The sequence below is a fragment of the Mustelus asterias genome, chromosome 14, assembly GCF_964213995.1.
Source record: "Mustelus asterias chromosome 14, sMusAst1.hap1.1, whole genome shotgun sequence".
Lineage (NCBI taxonomy): Eukaryota > Metazoa > Chordata > Chondrichthyes > Carcharhiniformes > Triakidae > Mustelus > Mustelus asterias.
Genome location: NC_135814.1, coordinates 90,415,205 through 90,442,569, shown reverse-complemented (window position 1 = coordinate 90,442,569; position 27,365 = coordinate 90,415,205). Strand labels below are relative to the sequence as shown.

The 27,365-nt window shown below is 47.8% G+C and overlaps 1 protein-coding gene across 3 annotated transcripts in view; it reads left to right on the top strand.

The window, feature by feature from the left end:
* LOC144503875 (T-cell-specific surface glycoprotein CD28-like) overlaps positions 1-27,365 on the top strand; it is a 184,301-nt gene that overhangs the window by 5,476 nt on the left and 151,460 nt on the right. The window contains exons 2-4 of one of the 3 annotated variants that reach the window (XR_013499566.1): positions 2,754-3,125; positions 4,830-4,933; positions 10,714-10,892. Coding sequence is in view for 2 of the 3 variants with exons in the window: in XM_078228884.1 (XP_078085010.1) it covers positions 2,754-3,125; positions 4,830-4,933; positions 10,714-10,830 (593 nt within the window). In the remaining variant the exon portion in view is untranslated. Of the gene's footprint in view, positions 1-2,753; positions 3,126-4,829; positions 4,934-10,713; positions 11,756-27,365 lie in introns of those variants that run through there. The other 2 variants (XM_078228884.1, XM_078228885.1) reach the window with 2 other exon arrangements.

The following is a 27,365-nucleotide window of genomic DNA, read 5'->3' as shown; positions in this document are numbered from 1 at the left end:
CTATTCCAGTTGGAGTTAGAGGAAAGTGACAAGGGTAAAACGCTGCCTTCTGAATCAGAAGGTTATGAGTTCAAGTCTAGACTGACACTCCACTGAAGTACTACTCCTGCTACTCTGCCAACTGTACTGTCTTTAAGGTGAGATCTTAAACCAAGGTCCAACTTGCCCTCTCAGATGCCACACCTCTATTTCAAAATGAACAATATTTATCCCTTAACCATTGCCAATATCAGACTATCTGTTATTTATTTTGTTGCTGTTGATGGGAAATTGATCTGTGCAAAATGGCTGGTGCACCTTTGTCCTGTATTAGAACAGTAAGCACAGTTCAGAAGCACTTCACTATTTCTCTCCTTTCTTTGACTCTTTCTTTCTCTATTTCACAAGAGTTGGTGATAACCTATTAACATATTTTCACTGTGATAGCACTTTTTTTTATTGATTCAGGGGATGTGTCACTGGCTGGGCCAGCATTTATTGTCCATCCATAGTTGCCTTTCAACTGAGTGGCTTGCTAGGGCATTTGAGAGGGCCTCTGAAAGTCCACCACATTGCTGTCGGTGTGGAGTCACATATAGACCAGACCAGGTAAGGACGGCAGATTTCCCCCTTTCCTAAAGGACATTAGTGAACAAGTGGGTATTTACAACAATCTGCTGTGGTTTCATGGTCACCGTGAGACTTTTAATTCCAGATTTTGAATTCAGATTTCACCATCTGCCATGGTGGGATTTGAAACTGAGATCCCAGAGCGTTACCCTGGGTCTCTGGATTCCTAGTCCAGTGACAATACCACCACATCACATTGTTCCCTCCATAGTTCTCACTGATTAAACTGCAGTTATAAAATGATGAGCCGCATCTATGGTTAAAATTCCAAGTTGCTGATTGTCTACTGATGGGAAACCAGCAGCACGTAGACCCCACTTTTGCCAAGTCCTGGTGCTAGTGTGCCAGCAAGCCTTGCCCATATCCCCATGTCTTGATTGTGCTGCAAACGTCTTCCCCCTAATCCACAACATCTGGGAGCTGGGATGTCTTGGTCCCTGTTCCAGCACTGGGAGAGTGATAGATTAGAACTTCCTGTCATCGTATCTATGTCCCAGAGGGTGGGGTCATTGTTCAATGTCACGATGACAACATGAACAAGGGATTTCTCTCAGCCAATATCTATCCCTTAACCATCACCAAAAAGCAGATTCTCTGTTATTTATCTTATTGTATTTATGGAGACCTTGCAGTCCCAGTAGAAACAGTTTGGACCAGTATTCTTATAGCCCAGTTTTTACTCTTTTTTTTCCTTGCTTGGATGCGAAATGGCTGATGCATTTTTCTATATATGGGACAGCAGAGATTTTGGGTGCACCTTCAATCTGACATTTAAGGGTGGCACAGTGGTTAGGACTGCTGCCTCACAGCACCAGGGACCCAAGTTCAATTCCAACCTCGGGTCACTATCTGTGTGGAGTTTGCACATTGCCCACTGCTCTCTTCCTAATTAAGGCAGTGGGGGATCTTTCAGCACAACACCCTCCCCTGGGCCTCTCATTCCAAGATAGTTGGAGGTTAAAAACATTGAGATGCAGTCTGGAGCTGTACAATTTCCCAGTTGCTTGATTGGAGATCTATCCCAGTTGTGTCTTGGACTGGGCTGGATTTTTAAGCACCTGATATTGAGCAGCATTGGCTGAGGGAGTGGACCTGACCTGTGTTTCTATAGTTTGATAGCAGCGGGGGACTGACCCTGCAGCCTGCCAACACTGGGAGTGGAACAGCAGAGGTTTTGGGTGCTCCTTCAATCTGACATTTGGGGGCGGCATGGTGGCACAGTGGTTAGCACTGCTACCTTACAGCTCCAGGGACCCGGGTTCGATTCCCGGCTTGGGTCACTGTCTGTGTGGAGTTTGCACGTTCTCCCTGTGTTTGCCTGGGTTTCCACCCACAGTCCAAAGATGTGCGGGTGAGGTTGATTGGCCATGCTAAATTCTCCCTTAGTGTCCCGGGATGCGTAGGTTAGAGGGATTAGCAGGGTAAATACATGGGGTTACGAGGATAGGGCCTGGTGGGATTGTTGTCAGTGCAGACTCAATGGGCCAAATGGCCTCATTGCGCTGTAGGATTCTGTGAGATGTTAAATAGAGATGTTAAATACTGACATCACCAAGGAAGGAGACAATGATGCTGTTTTGTAAAAAGAACTCAAACTAAAATAAGGAAGACATTTTGAGGTAGATTTCCAACTTGCTGCGCAAATTTAAGGATTGGTCACATAATGGGAAAGACCTGCGGGAGGGACAGTCTCCCTAACAGCTGGTGAATATGCAATGCTAGTTTTGTAGTCATGGGCTAAATTGATCATCTGTCCCATCTCAAAGTATCTGGCCCCTTCTCACCCCACTTATTACACTTTCTGAAGCTGATATATTGAGGGCAATTTTAACGTAACCCACCCCATAGGAAACTGGTGGGGTTGATTAGTCTCCGGTTTCACATAGAAGTTCTAGTTTTCAACGACAAAGAATAAAATTGGGTCAGGTGTAAAACAGGACATAAATTTGGCCGGGGCACCAGCCAGGTGGGAAAAATATTGAGTCTAAAGTTGAACAGGAATAATTGATTAAAATAGATATAACCCATTGAACAGGAGCAATTGGTTATGATGGGTTTAACACATTGAGCTGGAATGATTATTTATACCAGATATAACAAATTGAACTGGAATGATTGCTTTTCCTTTCTCTCTTTCCTTGTAGCTGGACTAGTCATTACCCAGCCTGTGTTGCTGGAGGTGGGAAGCACAGGCGAGGCCACCCTGGAATGTTCCAACAAGTGCGCTGAAAACTCAGAACTGAAGTTAATAATTCTCAAAGGAAGAGATAAAATTGAATTCTGCTCTGGGACAACAAATTCATCCACGCACTCTTTCAACTCTACAGGACTCCTTCAGTGCCAGTTTAATCGCAAACGATCCAATCTCTCTGTCACCCTGTATGGATTTAACTCATTGCTAATTGACAACTATTTCTGCAAGATTGTCAAATTGTACCCACCCCCTTATGAGGAGAAACAAGGAGAAGGGACCATCATCTATACCGGAAATAGGAATGGTGGGAATTGTGAGAAATGTGAGGGCATTTTTGGATTTTTACAGTATGGGGGTAAATTTGTGTATTCATTAATATGTTTGCACTGGGGAATTCAGATACTTTGGATTACAATCAAACATTCCAAGCGCAGATACAGAATGGTTCAGCAACAGAGTGAAGTTCCTTCTACATTACCCCATCAAACTTTCCCAGGGCAGGAACAGCACAGTTAGATACAGAGTAAAGTTCCTCCGACATTACCCCATCAAACATTCCTAGGGCAAGCACAAGCACAGTTAGATACAGAGTAAAGTTCCTTCTACACTGCCCCATCAAACATTACCAGGGCAGGCACAGCACAAGTTTATTACAGAGTAAAGGGCAGGCACAGCACAGGTTAGGTACAGAGTAAAGTTCCTCCTACATTGCCCCATCAAACATTCCCAGGGCAGGCACAGCACAATTAAATACAGAGTAAAGTTCCTTCTACTCTGCCCCATCCAATAGTAAGAAGTCTCACAACACCAGGTTAAAGTCCAACAGGCTTATTTGGTAGCACGAACCACAAGCCTTCGGAGCACTGCTCCTTTATCAGGTGAGTGGGAGTTCTGTTCACAAACAGGGCATATAAAGACACAAACTCAATTCACAAAATAATGGACTAATTATTACCCAGGACAGTTAGTGAGATTTTGCAAGCCCACTCAGCACACATGGAGCAGTTGAACCAGGAGCATTCCTCGTCACAATGGATGTCTCGGCACTCTATACCAGCATCCCGTACGACGATGGCATTGCTGCAACTGCCTCAGTACTCAACGCCGACAACTGCCAATCTCCAGATGCAATTTTACAACTCATCTGCTTCATCCTGGACCACAATGTCTTCGCCTTCAACAACCAGTTCTTCATCCAGACACAGGGAACAGCCATGGGCTTGCAAAATCTCTCTAACTGTCTTAGCTGGAGACAATACACATCTCTTTAACCTGTGCTTAACCCTCTCTCCACTCACATTGTCTGTACCTTTAAGACTTGATTACCTGTAAAGACTCACATTCCAACCATTATTATGGAAATTGAGTTTGTGCCTTCATATGCCCTGTTTGTGAACAGAACTCCCACTCACCTGATGAAGGGGCAGCGCTCCGAAAGCTAGTGGCTTGTGCTACCAAATAAACCTGCTGGACTTTAACCTGGTGTTGTGAGACTTCTTACTGGCTTACCCCAGTCCAACGCCGGCATCTCCACACCATCAAACAGTCCCAGGGCAGGCACAGCACATTTAGATATAGAGTAAAGTTCTTTCTACTCTGTCCCATCAAACATTCCCAGGGCAGGCACACCACAGGTTAGATACAGAGTAAAGTTCCTTCTACACTGCCAATCTATTTCACAAATCAAATAAAGTAAATCAAATAAACTGAGGGAGAAAGTAAAAGGGGCAGCCCTGAAAAAGAAGGGAACCACCCGAAGGAAAAGACAAAGTAGAAAGGAAGCTTAAAATATCAAACGGTGCCCAACGAGTACGGAAGGCCTCGATGGTGCCCTTGGACACCGCATGCTCCCACTCCGGGGACACCCAGCCGCGAATGAAGCCGCAGTAGAGGTGAAAATGGGTGGGCTGGACGACCCCCTGGGTCGCCCGCTGCCTGGACCTGTTAATAGCTCGTTCGAACAGGACCAGGAGCAGGTTCTCAATATACAATGTGCTTTCAATTCATATTTTTGGTTATGTTTCAGGTTCCCAATTTTCATTGCACCTGACCATGGAGATTCTCGGCAGCGTGATTCTGATCTGCCTCATCTGCATCATTGTGCTGATAGTGGGAAACTGCAGACCTAAAGTAAGTGCCAAAGGAGACAGCAGAAATATCACAAATCTAAATAGGGGCATTCTTTCAAAGGAGCCGACACCGTACAGCATCTAACTAGCTCTCGAGTGACTCCAGAGCTTTTGTCTCCCAACTCTGTTTGCTTTTGGTGTTTGACAAAGAGTTTCCCACCAGCACTCCAGAACATGCCACTTATTCGCTTTGTCCCTTGTCTTGAAACCATTCCTTGCATTAATCTTATTGAAGTGTCCTCCCTGATGGGTCCCTTGCATTGGGCTCTTGTTGAACGTCAGTAGAGGTCCCACTCCTCCAGAGCTCGGGAATGGCTATCTCCACCACGCTTCTGATAAGGGCAAAGTGGTGGGAAATGGGAGCAGTCTGTGCAACTTTCAATCATGTTTTTCAAACATTTATCTATGGCTCAATTCTCCAGATATTGAGGATCAAACCAAAGCTTTCTCTGCACTTCTCTCAGGGCTTGTTGGCAAGAGCTGGATACAGTGTCCGAGATGCAACCTCACCACAGCCCTGCAGTGCATCCACACAGCATCTTCCAGCTTATATTCTAAATGGACTTATCGACACGATTCTCTCCACTCAGTACATCTTCCCCAACACAATCCCAATGACACTCAGTACATCGCCCCCAACACAACCCCAGAGACACTCAGTACATCTCCCCCAACACAACCCCAGAGACACTCAGTACATCGCCCCCAACACTCTGCTTCTCTAAATCCACATGTTTCTGGGGTTTGACTCCCCCCACTCTGATAACACTCTGCATTATTCCCCTGTTGTCGTTTAATCTTCTATACCTTGTGACTCTTCTGGCTTCGGTGTTTATCTCTCTACTTAAACCAATGCCTTCACTCTTCGCACACTGCTACTTGTAGCTTCCTGCTGTAACTGATAGACCACGTTGCTCTGTGCACTTTGTCGTTCCTGGGTGCCCTTCTCAATGTTCTCCATCACTGGCGCCATTTCCAGCACCTTTTTTAAAATCAACTCTTATTCAGCTAACAATTCTCTCTGCATAGCTGCATTATTTACATCGCTTTCCAGTCGGTCCCTTAACATGTTGTTCAACGCTGACCCAAAATCGCAATGCTCCAAGATTTGTCTCAGCTTGTTACAAAGGCTGCAATGGTCTTCCCGTGGCTCTCTCTGGAGTTTTAAATGAGTATTTTTGTAATATTGTTGAGGGCTTAGGGTGGTAATGCCCTTTGATAGCTCAATGAGCTCTGCAAATATGTTTTGTGTCAGGAGTATCTGGAGATGTTAAACTTTGGATCAAGTTATACGTGTGGGTCCCACATGCAGTCAGCAATATAACTTTCTTTTTATCCTCCCTCTCTATTCCATTAGCACGGAAAAAATATTCCAAGTGCTCCACATACTGCACCCAGTCTTCTGTAGCAGCATAAGAAGCTTCTAATTTTACAAAGAGAGGCACATCTATTTTTCCCTCTTTTGCAGGCTGGACTCGATTGGACTTGTTTTGCAACTCTTGCAAATGATTTTCCGTTAAATTTTTTATTACAATCTGAGTCGCTGTTGTTTTCCTTGTAACCAGTGTAGTAAATGCAATAATTGGTGGCCATCAGTTAGCTAAAGTTTTTTAAGTTTAAATTTATTTATTAGTGTCATATGTATGCTTACATTAACACTGCAATGAAGTTACTGTGAAAATCCCCTAGTCGCCACCTTCCGGCGCCTGTTCAGGCACATTGAGAGAGAGTTTAGAATGGCCAATGCACCTAACCAGCGCGTCTTTCGGACTGTAGGAGGAAACCGGAACACCCGGGGGAAACCCACACAGATACGGGGAGAACATGCAAACTCCGCACAGACACTGACCCAAGCCAGGAATCAAACTCAGGTCCCTGGCGCTGTGAGGCGGTAGTGCTAACCACTGTGTCACCATGCCGCTAAGAACAACAATGGGTTTATTACTGTTTACGCTTATATACAGAAAACTATAATCGATGTGATTGTTCTCAGCTCCAGGATCAATCTGGCTCCAAAAGCCCGAGATCCCCACACTCGTTCCCCATTGGGAGATTGGGTCACGTGACCATCATGATGCATGCTCCTTAAAGGGGTCAATTATGACAATATCATATACAAGTTTACTGATGATACAAAGCGAGGTAGAAATGCAAGCTGTGAGAACACCAAGAGGCTGCAAACAATATAGGCAGGTTCAGTGAGTGAGCAGGAAGGTGGCAGATGGAGTGTCGGGAAGTGTGAGGTCCTTCACTTCAGTCAAAAAAGCAGAATAAATTTTAAAAGGTACGGAGCTTCTAAACATTGATGTGGAGATGCCAGCGTTGGACTGGGCTAGGCACAGTAAGAAGTCTCACAACACCAAGTTAAAGTCCAACAGGTTTATTTGATGGCACGAGCTTTTGGAGCACTGCCCCTTCATCAGCTGAGCCTGACGAAGGAGCAGCGCTCCGAAAGCTTGTGCTACCAAATAAGGCTGTTTGACTTTAACCTGGTGTTGTGAGACTTCTTACTTCTAAATAGTGTTCAGAGAGACTTGGATCTACTCGTGCAAAGAACACAAAAAGCTAGCAAGCAGGTACAGCAAGCAATTCGGATAGCAGATGATATGTTGCCTTTTATTGCATGGGAATTGGAGAACAAAAATAAACAAGTCTTGGAACAATTGTACTGGGCTTTGGTGAGGCCTCACTTGGAATACTTTGTCTAGTTTTGGTCTTCACATTTAAGGAAGGATGTACTTGCATCAGAGGTAGTAAAGCAAGAGTTCATCAGATTGGTCCCTGGGATGAGAGGGTTACTTTTGACGAGAGTTTGAGTAAATTGGTCTGTATTCTCTGGAGTTTAGAAGAATGAGAGGTGATTGAAACATTATGAAGGGGTTTGATACGGTAGATGCAGAGAGGCTGTTTCCCCTGACTGGGGTAATCTACCTGGGGCTCAGGTTAAGGGGGCATTCATTTAGAGCCAAGATGAAAAATGTCTTCTCTCAACAGGGTTGTGAATCTTTGGAATTCTGTACCGCAGAGGGTTGTGGATGTGCCATTGTTGAATATAGTTAAGGCTGAATTGGACGGATATTTGGTCCCACATGGGATCGAAGGATTAGGGAGTGATGGGAAGGGGAGTTGAAACATACAGTCAGCTATTGAATGGTGGAACTGACTTGATGGGCTGTTTAGTCTTCTGCTCCTTACCCTCATGTTTCTGAGGACCCTGTTCATGCTTTTATTACTTCCAGATTCCATGATTCCAACACTCTATCTGTCCTCTCATCCTCCATAAATTTGAGCTTATCCAAAATTCTGCTGCCAGTAATCTATCACACACACACTCGCTGCCCCTAACTTACATTGGCTCCAGTCCAGTGTTAGGTTTGTTAGAGAATATAAAGACTGACAAATCCCCAGGGCCTGATGGAATCTATCCAAGGCTGCTCAGGGAGACGAGAGATGAAATTGCTGGGCCTCTGACGCAAATCTTTGTCTCGTCACTGGACGCAGGTGAGGTCCCAGAGGATTGGAGGATAGCTAATGTGGTCCCATTATTTAAGAAGGGTAGGAAGGATAACCCGGGAAATTATAGGTCGGTGAGCTCGACGTCCGTGGTGGGGAAGTTGTTGGAGAAGATTCTTAGAGATAGGATGTATGCGCATTTAGAAAGGAATAAACTCATTAACGATAGTCAGCATGGTTTTGTGAGAGGGAGGTCATGCCTCACTAACCTGGTGGAGTTTTTTGAAGAAGTGACCAGAATGGTTGACGAGGGAAGGGCCGTGGATGTCGTCTATATGGACTTTAGTAAAGCGTTTGACAAAGTCCCTCATGGTAGGCTGGTGCAAAAGGTTGGATTTCATGGGATAAAGGGGGAGGTGGCTAGATGGGTGGAGAACTGGCTTGGTCACAGAAGACAGAGGGTGGTAGTGGAAGGGTCTTTTTCCAGCTGGAGGCCTGTGACTAGTGGTGTTCCGCAGGGCTCTGTATTGGGACCTCTGCTGTTTGTGATTTATATAAATGATCAGGAAGAAGGTGTAACTGGGGTGATCAGTAAGTTTGCGGACGACACAAAATTGGCAGGACTTGCAGATAGTGAGGAGCATTGTCAGAAGCTACAGAAGGATATAGATAGGCTGGAAATTTGGGCAAAGAAATGGCAGATGGAGTTCAATCCAGATAAATGCGAAGTGATGCATTTTGGTAGAAATAATGTAGGGAGGAGCTATAAGATAAATGGCAGAACCATAAAGGGTGTAGATACGCAGAGGGACCTGGGTGTGCAAGTCCACAGATCCTTGAAGGTGACGTCACAGGTGGAGAAGGTGGTGAAGAAGGCATATGGCATGCTTGCCTTTATAGGACGGGGCATAGAGTATAAAAGTTGGGGTCTGATGTTGCAGATGTATAGAACGTTGGTTCGGCTGCATTTGGAATACTGCGTCCAGTTCTGGTCGCCACACTACCAGAAGGACGTGGAGGCTTTGGAGAGAGTACAGAGGAGGTTTACCAGGATGTTGCCTGGTATGGAGGGGCTTAGTTATGAGGAGAGATTGGGTAAACTGGGGTTGTTGTCCCTGGAAAGACGGAGGATGAGGGGAGACTTAATAGAGGTGTATAAAATTATGAAAGGCATAGATAGGGTGAACGGTGGGAAGCTTTTCCCCAGGTCGGTGGTGACGTTCACGAGGGGTCATAGGTTCAAGGTGAAGGGGGGGAGGTTTAACACAGATATCAGAAGGACATATTTTACACAGAGGGTGGTGGGGGCCTGGAATGCGCTGCCAGGCAAGGTGGTGGAGGCGGACACACTGGGAACGTTTAAGACTTATCTAGATAGCCATATGAACGAAGTGGGAATGGAGGGATATAAAAGAATGGTCTAGTTTGGACCAGGGAGTGGCACGGGCTTGGAGGGCCGAAGGGCCTGTTCCTGTGCTGTATTGTTCTTTGTTCTTTGTTCCAGTAACACGTCCATTTTGATTCGATTTTTGATTTGATTTATTATTGTCACATGTATTAGAACGCAATGAAAAGTATTGTTTCTTTCATGGTATACAGACAAAGCATACTGTTCATAGAGAAGGAAATGAGAGAGTGCAGAATGTAGTGCTACAGTTATAGCTAGCATGTACACAAAGGTAAACTTAATGCAAGATAGGTGCATTCAAAAGTCTGACAGCAGCAGGGAAGAAGCTGTTCTTGAGTCAGTTGGTACGTGACCTCAGACTTTTGCATCTTTTTCCCAACGGAAGAAGGTGGAAGAGAGAATGTCCGGGGTGCGTGGGGTCCTTAATTATGCTGGCTGCTTTGCCGAGGCAGCGGGAAGTGTAGACCGAGTCAATGGATGGGAGGCTGGTTTGCGAGATGGATTGGGCTACATTTAAAAATTCTGAACTTTGTGTTCAAACCCCTCTAATGCGTCCCCCAATTGCTTCCCTCCTCCAGCCACAGGACATTCTGAGACCTCTGCCCCCCACTAACTCTGGCCTTCCGTCCCTTCCATCTTCCCTTTGACCCCATCCGCAGCCCTGCCTCCAGCTACCCAACTGACTTCAAACTTTGGAATTCCCTGCCCGAAACCCCTCTGCCTCCTGACCTCCCTCTATGCCTTAAAGCCTACCTCAGCCTACTGTGCTGATTCTGACAATATTTCTGTTCGGCATGGTGGGATGTTGAAGGTGCTACCTAAATGCAGATTGTTGTTGTGTATCTAAAGGTATCTCTGAAGTAGCCACTGCGCACTCTGGAAGGTGCAATTTGAAATGACCTTGTCGATTTCTTTTACAGGAGTTGACCAGGAAAGAAGAGGAGAACTCTGTGTATGAGCGGATGGCTCCCAGCACTGGCGGAGAACGAAGCAAGAGAAACACCGAGTCCGCAGCCATACTTTTGTCCAAATACTGAAAAAACAATGTTAAACTGGTCAAGCACGGGCGCCTCATTGCAATGCTTTCACAATGCCAAGAGTGTGGCTATTAGGTGTCAGAGAAAGGCTGCAGTGAGGTGTAAATGTGTCGCTGCTGCACTATTTTCGTTCTCAAATTTGTTCGTTCTCGTCTTGACATTCGAGTTATCGCAAATTCATCGCAATGGCCATGAAAGATTTGGTCAGATACAACCCAGCCCGCTCAGCCACCCAGACATTCTGTTAATGTCTGCGTCTACACTGCATTCCCGCCAGCTGGTTACATCTTTCCATTACTTGTGCTTTTACTGGGGCTGAATCGAAGGTGAATAGAAATAATAACAACTACTCCTTCCCTCACCCACCCTCCTAGCCCAGAGAGAGAGAGGCTTTTTATTTCGGGTCTATCACAAGTGCTGCTCTTTCCTCATGAACAAAGCCAGCCCACAGGAAGAGTCCAAACTGAAATAGTCATCTCATGAGGCACAAGCGTTACCTTAATGGGGGGGGAGGGTTCAGACTCGCAGAAATGTTGCAGTGCAGAAGGAGGCCATTCAGCCCATCGTGTCTGCAGCAGCTCTCTGAATAAGCAGTTCACTTTATGCCATTCTCCCACCTTCCCCACACGACCCTGGGCATTATTCATCTTCAAATAACACTGTAACTACTTTTTCAATGTTTTTGTACGCTTCCTGTCACTCCCTCACGTATATATCGATAGCCCTTCTGTTTTCCAGTTACCTAGATACTCAAGATTGCTGTACATAGTGTTCTGATGAACATATTTAACAGTTAACCACTTCCCCCTCCCCACCTCCCACTCCCCTCCTCCTGAGGGCAGCTTTGAGATTAAAGTTTTATAAATGTTGGCATTTGTTCCAGATAGTTCGCTTTCTTCTCAATAAAATGATTTCATTTGCTGTGTGGGGTCTCTGCGTATTATTGTCCTAAAACACCTGGGATTTGGTAAGTGCCACCCAGACACACTTTCTAAATTAATAATTTCATTTTCTGAACCTGCGAAATCAAATCTTGTCGGTAGGCAGACACATGGTGGGCGTGTTGTTGTCTGTTTCGCATTATAAAAATGAAATTATCATTAAAATACTCAACTCTGAGTCATTGTGAAAGTTTCCTTGCATCTGCAGATGCTAACACAGAAGGTGAGGTCGAAATCAATAATGGTTCACTAATTGCAACTATTCAAGATTCTTGTCAGCCGCAAGTTCCCAGAAATCTATTTCCAAAAAGCCTGATAACTGAAACGCCACCTGTTTTAGCTTTGTAACTTTGGCTCAGTTTTTGCTAGTTTTCGAGATGGTATACAAATGGTACAACAGGTGGCACAGTGGTTAACACTGCTGCCTCACAGCGCCAGGGACCCGAGTTCAATTCCCAGCTTGGGTCACTGTCTGTGTGGAGTTTGCACATTCTCCCCATGTCTGCGTGGGTTTCCTCCGGGTGCTCTGGTTTCCTCCCACAGTCCAAAGATGTGCGGGTTAAGTGGATTGACCATGCTAAGTTGCCCCTTAGTGCCAGGGGGACTCGCTAGGGTAAATGCATGGGGTTATGGGCATAGGACCTGGGTGGGATTGTGATCGGTGCAGTCTCGATGGGCCGAATGGCCTCCTTCTTCACTGTAGGATTCTATGATAAAGGATGAGAGGGAGGCGACATGCGGAATTGCCCACGAATTATGATCAGAAATCTGCTATTGCAGTAACTCATCAATGCACTCGAATGTGAAGAATTGCGACACCTCAGACTAAACTGACAACCCATCAGATTCTCAGGCTAGATAACTGGAGGAAAGTGCAGCGAGAAAGAGATAAATAACATTTCTGGTTATCTTTATTGAGAAATGATTGGGTTAAATTGTTCACCACCACTGACCTACATTTTACACCAAACACTTAGCAAACTATTCCTGACTTCTAGTCTCTCAGTAAGAAGTTTAACAACACCAGGTTAAAGTCCAACAGGTTTATTTGGTAGCAAAAGCCACACAAGCTTTCGGAGCCCCAAGCCCCTTCTTCAGGTGAGTGGGAATTCTGTTCACAAACAGGGCATATAAAGACACAAACTCAATTTACATGAATAATGGTTGGAATGCGAATACTTACAACTAATCAAGTCTTTAAGATACAAGCAATGTGAGTGGACTTTAATCTAGTCTCTCACCAGCCGCTGTGTGTTGTCAGCACTTTGTGATGCTCTAATTCTGTAACATTTGGTGAGCAGGATCAATGAGGCCTTTTGCTCCAGTGGCTATAAACAGATGTGGAAGAGGTGCTCATGTTTAATTGACTATTCGAATCTTAGAAGTGTAATTGTTGGAATAACCAAGGACCGAACATTGGGAATGTTGAGGAGAGTGCTGGAAACATTTATTAATAATTGTACTTTAATCGTATATTGAAGTAAATATTAGACTGACTGTAGAGTTAATTCTGTAAATAATGGGAAGTTAATCAGTGCAATGGGAACTGGGTGTGTTCTGTAATGGGGGAGGTGGAGGGGGGGTAATCTTTGCTCATTTGCCATCCTGACCTCAGGATCTCTCAAAGAAACAATAACAACTTGCATTTTTGTATACAGTTTAATGTTCCACAATGCTGCGTCGGAGCATAATCAGACCAAAATAACAACGAGCAAAGAACTGAACAGGGAACTAAAAGCTCAGTCAAAATGGTAAGTTTTAATAAGTACATTAATGGAGGAGAGACGAGCGGCACGGTGGCACAGTGGTTAGCACTGCTGCCTCACAGCGCCAGGGACTCGGGTTCGATTCCCGGCTTGGGTCACTGTCTGTGTGGAGTTTGCATGTTCTCCCTGTGTCTGTGTGGATTTCCTCCGGGTGCTCCGGTTTCCTCCTACAGTCCAAAGATGTGCGGGTCAGGTGGATTGGCCATGCTAAATTACTCCTTAGTGTCAGGGGGACTAGCTAGGGTAAATGCATGGGGTTATGGGGGTAGGGCCTGGGTGGGATTCTTTTCGGCGCAGACTCGACGGGCTGAATGGCCTCCTTCTGCACTGTAGGATTCTATGATTCTAAGTTGAGAGTAGGAGAGATTTAGAGAGAGAATTCCAGAGTTCAGCAGCTGAAGACACACCATTAATAGTGCAGCAAAGAAGTTTGGGGCTGGTGTTGGAGGAAGGCAAAGTCCTTGTTGGGGTGGATATGTGGAGGAGGTTACAAAGGCAGAAAGCAGTATGGAAAGGTCTGAACACAAGCTTTGAAAAATGTATTGCTTCCAGACCAGGAGCCAATGAAGGTGAGTGAGCAAAGGTGATGCTTGAATCAGACTTAGTGAGAGTTAGGATATGTACAACAACAATAACAATAGATAATGAGAGGGCACCTTTAACATAATAAAATGTCCCAAGGGGCTTTGGGACGAGCTCATATCTGCGGAGGGGGGACATTGGGAGTCTGACTAGAGGCCAATAGACTAGTTTGCCGGAAGGTTACTGCCTCGCCCACCCAAGGCTCGTAAGGCCCCGCCCAAGGCCAACAGAGAATGCCATTCTGCGAGCCTTGATTCCGGGGTGGGTGTGCAAAAGGTGGCAAAAGAGTTTCAGCAGTATCACATCTTCAATACAGGATATCGTTTCAATTTCATTGTTAATCCTAATTCTTCCCCTGGAATGGAGAAATCCTTTCCTAAAGAAACCACTTTAAAAGACCCACAATGCAATGAGGGTGAAGGTAGGTGGTCCTTGGAATTGGAGAGGAGATGGGACCAAAAGCTCAGCATGAGGTCCAATAGGACACCAAGGCTGTGAAAAGTCTGACTCGGCCTCGGGCAAGCAAGCAGGTTGGAGTTAGTGGCTTGGGAATGGATTTTGTGGGTTTTCCAATGTTTAATCGATAAAAATCATAACTCATCTCTCACAAGCAGTATATGAAATCATGAGCAGGAGAGGGGTTGAGAGCAGTGGTGGTGAGGAAGAGCAGGATAATGTCAGCTACCCTGTGGAACATGGCGGGCTTTCAGATATCACCAAGGGACAGCATGGGGGCAAGAAATAGGCAACCAACAAGAGCTACTTGGGGTGATTCAGTGAGATTGATTATGGCTTGATCAGTAAGAATAGAAGTAGGATGGGATAGAGCCACCCCGCTGGGTAATTGGAGGGGAACGTCCAGTCAAACGTGTTAAAGGATGCAGACAGGTGGAGAAAGGGGAGGAGGGATAGTTTACCAATCTCACAATCACATTGGCTATTATCTGTGACTGGGGCTGTTTCAGCGTCGTGACAGAGATGGAAATCTAGCTGAAGGAGTAAAGAAAATGTTGAGTTGCAAGACAGATGTGTGCGAGTTTGGGAGGGGATTGGGGGCTGGATTACATGGTTAGATGAGTCAAAGGTGGATATTTGATGAAATTGGGTGATGGCAAATTTCAAAGGAAGAGGAACCTGAGCCAGTAGGGGCAGAGTGGGAAGTCACTTGGTCAGCAGCTCAGGAGGAACAAGGTTAAACAAGCAGGTGATGGGTCTCATAGATGTCAGTGAAGGGAGATACAAACAGAAACAAGGCAGAGCTACAAGCTCAGCGCTATGGCAAGGGAAAATGGTGCAGGAAAAGGGGGAGAAAGCTGAAGGATGTTCTCAACCTCAGTGGCAACAAAGTATGAACTCTTTCCATTTGCTGCTGTGTTGAGACAGAGGAGATAAATTTAAGGAGAAAAGAAGGAAACTTAACTTTGCATTCCCGGATTATCCCGGAGTCTTTCACTATTTTGATGGAGGAGAGCAGGTGACAGAGACTCAAAGGCGTGTTCAGATCGGAAACTGCAGATAAACATGGTGAACAGAGTCAAAGTCTAGGTGGGCGGGAAAGTGATGGGAGAGCAGTTTTATCTCAGGGGTGAATGCAGGAGAAAGTGGGATTGGAATGGGGAACGGGATTTGAGTGGGAAGAGATGCAAGAAATGTGTGAGACACCATCTGAAGGTGAAAATAGGTCACAGAAGGTGACAGGTTGAGAAATATTCTGCCGCCAATTAAGTACTTCCCAAGTGTGATAACTATTGCAGTCTGGTGAAATAGGAGTTAATTTGCTCACTGATAAATAGTTGGATAAATGACGAGATCATCTCTTTTTATCGATGTTGACTGGGGAATAAATGTTGACTGGGACGACTTCTTCCAATAATGTCATAAGATTATAGGATCTTTGACGTCCACTTGAGAGAAATTTGATTGAATATCTCACTTCACAATGACATGTTTAACAGTACAGTATGCGCTCAGTACGGCACTGAAACGTCAGCGTAGATCATGTGCTTAAATTGTGGAGTGACAGTTCTACCCAAGACCTTCCCATGCAGAGACTACAGGGTTATCACTGAACAAAGACTGACATCTGGAGGCAGCAGTGAAAAACTGAGGGCCCTATTTTACCATTTTGATTCTAAGTGCTAGGCAGACTTGAATCTGGGAGTGTTTCAGATCCAACTTTTAGACCCGTTCTCTGGCGCCCCCATACGCACTCTGCCTGAAAAAATATCAGCGATTCCGAATTGTGCTGCAGAAGCCTGTGGGCGGGGCTTAAGGCACCCGAAATCCTGCAGCTCCGATCGGCACCTCCAACTGCGCATGCGCAGAAAAAATGATAGAATGCGGCTCCCCTGCCACATTGCTCCCGGGACGGATAATGCCTCCCCCTGGCCCCCACAGACATTGCCCCACCCCCCACAACATTATCCCCTTATCCCCCCATCCACCAGCCACATAGCCTGATCATGGGCTCCTCCCCCTTCTCCCCCAATGATCTCAGGCAGAGTGGCAGTAGACCCCCCTCCTTCCCCCTCATCGCAGGCAGAGAGATCCATCCTCCCTGCTACAGATATCAGGTAGCGTGATTCCCCCCTCACCCCCGAGCCGGACCCTCCCACACAAGCCCCCATCTCCTCCGGACTCCGATGGCTGTGTGACACCTCCCTCTCTCTCCCCTGTCCTCAATCATTGAGGCACTGATTCCCCCCACACCCCCCCCCCGCCCCCATTCAGCTCACCTGCAAGTGCTCACTTGCCTTCCCGTCAATGCTAACAAGCAAACTGCATGGAACTTGCTGGAAAGCTGCCTGCAGCTGATCTGCCCTAATGAGGGACAGCTCCAATAAAAACTCAAGAATGGACAGGCAGGCAGGCATTCCTGCACAAAATATGCGCACAACCAGCCCCCCGATTTTCTGAGGGTGACCTGGGGAGGCTACAGGATGCAGCAGAGGTGAGGCGGGCACCCTCTTCCCCCCAGAACACGGACCCAGGGGGGTTGATGGAAATGTAGCCTGGAAGCAGTCGCCGCCTCGGTCAGTGCCAGGGTACTGGCCCCCCGAACCAGGAAGCAGTGCCGGAAAAAACTCAATGACCTCATCCGTGCAGCAAGGGTGAGTGCTGAACCCCAGCTTGCATCTTCCCCCAAATCTCCCCCAGATCCTCCCATTCCCAGCACCCCGCGTGCTTCCAGCTCCTGACCCCCAAGCACCTCCTTTCTATCCCCCCAAGAGTCCCACCGTGCTTGTCCTCTAAGGACCACCACCTGATACTCTGCAGGAGTCACGCCACCATTTCTTTCATGGCTCCTTCTGTCTCCACAGGAGAAGACCGACCATAATACCTGTGAGAGGGTGAAGACAGGGGGTGGTGAGCAAGACCTCTGGGTCCTCCCCCTCTTTGAGGAGCTGGCGCTGGAGCTGTCAAGAGAAGGGGAGATGCGGGCTGTCAGAAACAGCATGGTCGGGCTGCCATCCAGACGTGAACACCTGCCATTCCTCCACTCACTTTGAGGCAACTTCTCGGGGGCACAAGTTTCGGGTGCGAGGGGCAAGGTTTAAAGGAGATGTACGAGGCATGATTATTTGCACAGAGAGGGTAGTGGGTGCCTGGAACTCACTGCCTGGGGAGGTCGCGGACGCAGATACAATAGTGACCGCTAAGGGGCATCTCTACAGCTATCTGAATGGGATGGGAATAGAGGCATATGGTCCCCGGAAGGGTAGAGGGTTACAAATCAGATGGGCAGCCTGGTCGCTACAGGCTTGGAGACCGAAGGGCCTTTTCCTGTGATGTTATTTTTTTGGTGCTTTGTTCTATGTTCAATGAAGGAATGTGAATCATGTGTTTGGCATCCCGGATTCCTCTCCCTCCCTTGCACTGAACCTTGTTTCCTGTGTTACAGGGACAGATCTGAATGTCCTGAGGCCTTCTGGACCACAGGCCCCTGCTGCAGCTCCCGCCCATCCTGCCACCCTTTTTTTGAAACCCCGAAGTTAGTCCCAATTGCCCATGTTTGGCCCATATCCCTCGATACCCATCTTACCCATGTAACTGAACGCTTTTTAAAAGGCAAAATTGTTCCCGCCTCTACTACTACCTCTGGCAGCTTGTTCCAGACTAGCTGATCTGTGCCCCTCATTATTTTAGAGACCTCTATAAAATCACCCCTCAGCCTTCTATGCTCCAGAGAAAAAAGTCCCAGTCTATCCAGCCTCTCCTTATAACTCAAACTATCAAGTCCCGGTAGCATCCTAGTAAATCTTTTCTGCACTCTTTCTAATTTAATAATATCCTTTCTATAATAGGGTGACCAGAACTGTGCACGGTATTCGAAGTGTGGCCTTACCAATGTCTTGTACAACTTCAACAAGATGTCCCACTCCTGTATTCAATGTTCTGACCAATGAAACCAAGCATGCCGAATGCCTTCTTCACCACTCTGTCCACCTGTGATTCCACTTTCAAGGAGTTATGAACATGTACCCCTTGATCTCTTTGTTCTGTAACTCTCCCCAACACCTTACCATTAACTGAATAAGTCCTGCCCTGGTTCAATCTACCAAAATGCATCACCTCACATTTATCTAAATGAAACTCCATCTGCCATTCGTCAGCCCACTGGCCCAATTGATCAAGATCCCGTTGCAAACTGAGATAACCTTCTTCACTGCCCATTATGCCACCAATCTTGGTGTCATCTGCAAACTTACTAATCTTGCCTCCTATATTCTCATCCAAATCATTAATATAAATGACAAATAACAGTGGACCCAGCACTGATCCCTGAGGCACACCGCTGGTCAGAGGCCTCCAGTTTGAAAAACAACCCTTTACAACCACCCTCTGGCTTCTGTCATCAAACTAATTTTGTATCCATTTAGCCACCTCACCCTGGATCCCGTGAGATTTAATCTTATGCAACAACCTACCATGCGGTACCTTGTCAAAGGCCTTGCTAAAGTCCATGTAGACAACATCAACTGCACTGCCCTCATCTACCTTCTTGGTTATCCCTTCAAAAAACTCAAATTTGTGAGACATGATTTTCCATTCACAAAGCCATGCTGACTGTCCCTAATCAGTCCTTGCGTCTCTAAATGCCTGTAGATCCTGTCTCTCAAAATACCTTCCAACAACTTACCCACCACAGATGTGAGGCTCACTGACTTGTAGTTTCCAGGCTTTTTCCTGCAGCCCTTTTTAAACAAAGGCACAACAACCCTCCAATCTGGAGCTCACTGCAGAAGCACCGTCATCCCATGGAGTGACCTAAGGGCCTACAGGAACCCCAAAGGAGGAGGAAGGCTCGAGCCCATGCCGGGGCCTTCCAGCCAGGAGACTGGGGTTGTGGCTACACCTTCAGACTCCCACCTTCCTGACAATGGGGCATCTCAGGGGCAGTGAGGTGAAGAAGGTGTCATGGAAATGTTCCAGTCACCTGTAAGAAGGTCAGGGCCTCCAGAGGACACCCGCCATGCGCATTACAGGCAATGAGGCGAGGTAGGCAGCTGGCCCCCTCCACTTCCGATGTACGTTCTGGGGAGTCACTGAGACGTAGTGGTAGGCCACGTAAGGTTAGGAAGTTGTAGTTGTTCTAAGATGGCACAAGTGAAGGGCTGCATTAGTTAGAAAGATATTTAAGCACGTTAACATTTTCTGTTCACAAGTTTTTATGCTAGAATGTCTTATTTAAACGTCTTATATATTGCAAATAAATGTTTTTTCGCCACCCACCTGTGACTAATTTGTCTCGAATAGGAATCCTCTTCCATTGATGATCGCCAGAGGGATGATTCATGTTGATGTCAGTTGGGGAGGCCCCTCAGTGCTGTGTCACTGAGAAAAGGAAGGCACTGGTTTCCCAGATCCCACGAGCGACTCCCTCCTGTCCCCCACCCCACCCGCCCCAGGGTCCTGTATGGGGGTTTCAGATCCCTTACCCGCAACACAGACGTGGGCCCAAGTGCCAGCGTGCATGCGGAGCTCAGGTAGGAGTCAGACTAACTTGCACCAGGGCATCATCATAATGGTGCTTAGCGAATCCTCATCACCCTCCTGCCTGCCAAAAAACTCACTAACACAGCATACCCAGCCCACCACTCTGGTGTGACAATGTTGCAGGACATAGAAGGAAGTTTAAGGGACGGTGGGGGAGGGGGGTGGAGGAACCCGCAGACACAAGCCCCTAGTGACTGAACCGCATGGTGATCAGGGCCTCCCTAGCCGCCCTCGCATGCCTCATTTGAGCTGCCAGCCCTCCAGCACCTGGGTGGTGTTCCTCGGCATGCTCTTCCTCCTCCTCCTCAGCAACGCCCGGCTGGTCAGCCTCCACGTCCTCCTCCTCCAATAAGTTACCTCTCAGCAGAGCCAGATTATGCACGGCACAGAACACCACAACACAACACAAGAAGAGATCACAGGGTTGTATTGCAGGGCCCCGCCAGAGTGGTTCAGGCACAAGAATCGCATTTTGAGGAGAGCAATGCACCGCTCCGCTATCTCACGGGTGGCTACATGGGGCTCATTATAGCGGGTCTCCACCTCTATCATGGGCCTTCACAGACATCATCAGCCATGTCCGAAGCAGGTAACCCACATCACCCACGAGCCACCCCCGCAGCCTGGGCTCCTAGAAGCATAGAACTACAGAAAATTACAGCTCAGAAACAGGCTTTTTGGCCCTTCTTGTCTGTGCCGAACCATTTTTTGCCTAGTCCCACTGACCTGCACTTGGACCATATCCCTCCACACCCCTCTCATCCATGAACCCGTCCAAGTTTTTCTTAAATGTTAAAAGTGACCCCGCATTTACCACTTTATCCGGCAGCTCATTCCAGAGTCCCACCACTCTCTGTGTGAAGAAGCCCCCCCTAATATTCCCTTTAAACCTTTCTCCTTTCACCCTTAACCCATGCCCTCTGGTTTTTTTCTCCCCTAGCCTCAGCGGAAAAAGCCTGCTTGCATTCACTCTATCTATACCCATCAAAATCTTATACACCTCTATCAAATCTCCCCTCAATCTTCTACGCTCCAGGGAATAAAGTCCCAACCTATTCAATCTCTCTTTGTAACTCAGCTTCTCAAGTCCCGGCAACATCCTTGTGAACCTTCTCTGCACTCTTCAACCTTATTTACATCCTTCCTGTAACTAGGTGGCCAAAACTGTACACAATACTCCAAATTTGGCCTCACCAATGCCTTATATAACCTTACCATAACACTCCAACTTTTATACTCGATACTCCGATTTATAAAGGCCAATGTACCAAAGGCACTCTTTACGACTCTATCCACCTGTGACGTCACTTTTAGGGAATTCTGTACCTGTATTCCCAGATCCCTCTGTCAACTGCACTCTTCAGAGTCCTACCATTTACCCTGTACGTTCTACTTTGGTTTGTCCTTCCAATGTGCAATATCTCACACTTGTCTGCGTTAAATTCCATTTGCCATTTTTCAGCCCATTTTTCTAGTTGGTCCAAATCCCTCTGCAAGCTTTGAAAACCTTCCTCACTGTCCACTACACCTCCAATCTTTGTATCATCAGCAAACTTGCTGATCCAATTTACCACATTATGATCCAGATCATTGATATAGATGACAAACAACAATGGACCCAACACCGATCCCTGCGGCACACCACTAGTCACAGGCCTCCACTCAGAGAAGCAATCCTCCACAACCACTCTCTGGCTTCTTCCATTGAGCCAGTGTCTTATCCAATTTACTACCTCTCCATGTATACCTAGCGACTGAACCTTCCTAACTAACCTCCCATGAGGGACCTTGTCAAAGGCCTTGCTGAAATCCAGGTAGACAACATCCACCGCCTTCCCTTCATCCACTTTCCTGGTAACCTCCTCGAAAAACTCTAATAGATTGGTCAAACATGACCTACCACGCACAAAGCCATGTTGACTCTCCCTAATAAGTCCCTGTCTATCCAAATATTTGTAGATCCTATCCCTTATCACACCTTCCAATAACTTGCCCACCACCGACGTCAAACTTACTGGCCGATAATTTCCCGGATTTCTTTTGGAACCTTTTTTAAACAACGGAACAACATGAGCCACCCTCCAATCATCCGGCACCTCCCCCGTGAATACTGACATTTTAAATATATCTGCCAGAGCCCCTGCAAGTTCAACACTAGCTTCCCTCAAGGTCCGTGGGAATACCCTGTCCGGTCCTGGGGATTTATCCACTCTGATTTGCCTCAAGACAGCGAGCACCTCCTCCCCTTTAATCTGTGAAGATTCCATGACCTCCCTACCTGTTTGCCCTATTTCCGTAGACTCCATGCCCGTTTCCTCAGTAAATACGGATGCAAAAAAACCATTTAGTATCTCCCCCATCTCTTTTGGTTCCATACACAGTCTACCATTCTGGTCTTCAAGAGGACCAATTTTATCCCTCACTATCCTTTTGCTCCTAACATACCTATAGAAGCTCTTTGGATTTTCCTTCACTCTGTCTGCCAAAGCAACCTCATGTCTTCTTTTAGCCCTCCTGATTTCCCTCTTAAGTAGCTTCTTGCACTTTTTATACTCCTCAAGCATCTGATCTGTTCCTTGCTGCCTGTACATTTCATACAACTCTCTCTTCCTCTTAGTCAGTGTTACAATCTCCCTCGAGAACCAAGGTTCCTTATTCCTATTTACTTTGCCTTTAATCCTGACAGGAACATAAATGCCTCCGGGATGTCTGAGCTCCTGACAATGAAGCTGTCATGCACGCTGCCTGGATGTCTGGCGCAGACGTGCATGATGGTCATATTGTGGTTGCACACGAGTTGTACGTTCAGGGAGTGGAACCCCTTTCTATTTACCAATCTCCACGGATTCTGTAGGGGGGCCTTGAGGGCGACGTGTGTGCAGTCGATGGCCCCCTGCACATTTGGCATCCCCGCAATGGCTGCGAACCCTGCAGCCCGGGCTTCCTGCTGCACCTGGTCCAGGTTGAAGTTGATGTACTGCCCAGCCCAGGCATACAGGGCTTCAGTGACCTGCCTCACACAGGTGTGCACGGCAGATTGGGAGCTGCCACAGACATCTCCGCTTGGGGTCCGGAAAGAACCAGCCGTGTAGAAGTCAATTTGACAGCCACTGAGAGTGGGTGCCCCCCCACCCCAACCCCCCCACACACACTTGCAGAGCCACCACTGACCTGAGAAAGAAAATGGCTGCAACAACAGGACACCAGTGAGTAGCAGAGAGCTGTCGGACACTATGTACTTACCTCCTCACTAACCCTCACTGATGGAGCGTCCGGATCGGACTTTTATGGAGCATGTCTGATTCGGGATGGGCGAACGTGGTGGTAAAGGGGGAAGTCATCGAAATCATAGAAACCCTACAGTACAGAAAGAGGCCATTCGGCCCATCGAGTCTGCACCGACCACAATCCCACCCAGGCCCTACCCCCATATCCCTATGTATTTTACCAGCTAATCCCTCTAATCTACGCATCCCAGGACACTAAGGGGCAATTTTAGCATGTCCAATCAACCTAACCCGCACATCTTTGGACTGTGGGAGGAAACCGGAGCACCCGGAGGAAACCCACGCAGACACGAGGAGAATGTGCAAACTCCACACAGACAGTGACCCAAGCCGGGATTCGAACCCTGGTCCCTGGAGCTGTGAAGCAGCAGTGCTAACCACTGTGCTACCGTGCCGCCCAAAGTGCCGGTGAAGTTGAGCGTGTAGCCCATTAAATCAATTCAAATGCATTTAAATGGCCGTCACGCCCGTTTTGGGTGCGGTCCTGATTGCATCCATTTTCGGCCATTGTTAAAGGGGGAACCAGTGCAGAGGCGGGCACAGATGGTGCTACCTGCCTCATGCCCGATTTTACCAAGTTTTCGCGCCCGAAAACGGGCGCAACTTGATGGTAAAATTGGGCCCTGAGTGTCAGAAACAGAGACAATTTAATAACACAAAAACAGAGGGATCAGTGAAATAGGGAAGAATTGTTTGAATGAGTGATGCGCGATAAATCACGCGGGGGGCAGGATGTACCCGGGAAATAAAGGCTTTTATTGCCAACAATAACGGAGCTACTATATACAATCCCAGACTAAAGGGTCACCAGGCAGAGCAGTGACCTTTATACCTCTCCCAGGAGGCGGAGCCGACTGGGGTGTACCATAACAACTATATTAACAGGTAGAACAGCCCAACCCTAACCCCAACAGTAACATATCTACAGACTCATAGTGCTGACCAAACCATGGCTCAGCACTCCTGGTGGTAACCAACAATGGTTCACCACATTCACCCCCTCCTTTGAAAACAAAGGCCGGCGGGGTACAAAACACAGAACAATTGTTCATCTGTCTATCAGTTCAAACGGTTTGGGGGACCGCACCGTCGCTGTGACCTCCTCAACACTGGCGATGACGCCGGTTCAGGCAATCGCGGTGACCTTCTCTCCAAGGCGGTGTCCAGTGACTCCTCCAGTTCCTCATGGGCCGGTAGACCACGAGGTGGTGACAATCCGCTGGACTCGGGCATGCCTCGAAGTGGCGACAATCTCCTGGACTCAGGCAAGCTGTACACGGGAGTAAGAGGGTTAAGTGGTGGTCCCGATACTGCCCGCGCCGTGTCAGGAGGGGAGATAATGGTCGGGGGATCCCTAACTGGGGGTGTGGGAGCAACAGGGGTTTCCAAGCCCCCTGCTGGCGCCAGATCTCGAATCGAGACCGTGTCCTCTCGCCCGTCAGGATATGCCACGTAGGCATACTGAGGGTTGGCGTGGAGGAGATGGACCTGTTCAACCAAAGGGTCGGACTTGCGGGTCCTAACATGCCGCCGCAGGAGGACAGGTCCTGAGTATGTCAACCAAGACGGTAATGAGGTCCCAGAGGAAGACTTCCTAGGGAATTAAAACATTCTCTCATGAGGTGTAGCGTTGGTTGCGGTACACAGGAGTGAGCGTATGGAGTGGAGCGCATCAGGGAGTACCTCTTGCCAACGGGAGACTGGAAGACCTTTGGACCTCAACGCCAGTAAGACAGCCTTCCAGACTGTAGCATTCTCTCGTTCAACCTGTCCGTTACCCCTTGGGTTGTAGCTCGTGGTTCTACTAGAGGCAATCCCATATGAGAGCAGGTATTGCCTCAAGTCGTCCCTCATGAACGACGAGCCCCTATCGCTGTGGATATAACAGGGGGAACCGAACAGGGTGAAAAGATCACATAATGCCTTGATAACCGTGGCAGCGGTCATATCAGAACAGGGAATGACAAAAGGGAATCGTGAGTACTCATCAATCACATTGAGGAAGTACACGTTCCGATCTGTCGAGGGAAGGGGGCCCTTGAAGTCCACACTCAGTCTTTCGAAAGGACGAGTGGCCTTAATGAGGTGTGCCCTGTCAGGTCGGTAGAAGTGCGGTTTGCATTCCGCGCATACCTGGCAGCTTCTGGTTATGGACCTGACACCCTCCACCGAGTAGGGTAGATTCCGGGCCTTTATGAAGTGGAAGAGCCGAGTGACCCCCGGATGGCAGAGGTCATTGTGGAGAGCCTGTAATCGATTCTCCTGCACACTAGCGCATGTTCCACGCGACAGGGTGTCCGAGGGCTCGTTGAGCTTCCCTGGACGGTACATGATATCATAATTGTAGGTGGAGAGTTCGATTCTCCACCTCAAGATTTTATCATTCTTGATCTTACCCCGTAACGTGTTGTTAAACATGAACGCCACGGACTGCTGGTCCGTGAGCAGAGTGAACCGTTTTCCCGCCAAGTAATGGCGCCAATGCCGAACGGCCTCCACAATGGCCTGGGCCTCCTTTTCCACCGCCGAATGTCGAATTTCAGGGCCTTGGAGGGTGCGAGAGAAAAAGGCGACGGGCCTGCCCGCCTGGTTAAGTGTGGCGGCCAGGGCGAAATCAGATGCATCACTCTCCACCTGGAAGGGGATGGACTCATCGATAGCGTGCATCGTGGCTTTCGCGATGTCGGCTTTTATTCCTGCAAAGGCTAAGCGAGCCTCTGTTGTTAGGGGAAAGGAGGTAGACTTGATGAGCGGACGGGCTTTGTTCGCGTAATTGGGAACCCACTGTGCATAGTATGAGAAGAAGCCTAAACATCTTCTCAGTGCTTTGATGCTAGTGGACAGGGGGAATTCGAGGAGGGGACGCATATGGTCTGGATCAGGGCCAAGGACCCCGTTTTCCACCACGTATCCGAGGATAGCTAGGCGGCGCGTGCGAAATACATACTTCTCCCTGTTGTAGGTCAGATTCAGGCGAGATGCAGTGCGTAAGAATCTAAGAACGTTGGCATCGTGGTCCTGCTGGTCATGGCCGTAGATGGTGACGTTATCCAGGTACGGGAAGGTAGCCCGCAGCCCGTTCTGGTCCACCATTCGGTCCATAGCACGCTGGAAGACCGAGACCCCATTCGTGACACCAAAGGGAACCCTTAAAAAATGGTACAGGCGACCATCCGCCTCAAAGGCCGTGTATTGTCGGTCCTCTGGGCGAATGGGGAGCTGGTGGTAAGCAGATTTTAAGTCGATGGTGGAGAACACCCGGTACTGCGCAATCTGATTGACCATGTCAGATATGCGCGGGAGGGGATACGCATCCAGCTGCGTGTATCTGTTAATGGTCTGACTATAGTCTATGACCATCCGGGGTTTGTTCCCATTCTTAACCACCACGACTTGCGCTCTCCAAGGACTAGCGCTAGGTTGTATGATCCCTTCCTTGAGGAGCCGCTGAACTTCAGATTGAATGAAGATCCGATCCTCAGCGCTGTAACGCCTGCTCTTTGTTGCGATGGGCTTGCAGCCTGGCACGAGATTCTGGAATAGGGAGGGTGTGGTAATCCTAAGTGTCGAGAGACTACATGTGGAGCGCGTTGGGCAATTTAGAGGCTGCGGATCTCCCACTGAAAGCGGTGGGAGTGGCCCATCGTACTGCAGGGTTACACTCTTCAGGTGGACCATAAAATCTAGTCCTAGGAGTATCGGCGTGCAAAGGTGCGGTAACACAAGGAGCCTGAAGTTCTCGTAAACCGTGCCCTGCACCGTCAGGTTGACCACGCAGCTCCCTAGCACGGTGACAGACCGGGACCTTGACGCCATCAAAATTGTCTGCTTGACAGTCTGAATCTGGAGACCACACCGCTTCACGGTGTCAGGGTGAATGAAGCTCTCCGTGCTCCCGCTGTCAAACAAACAATAAATCTGGCGTCCGTTTACCTGTATGTCCATCATGGACTTGTCGATTC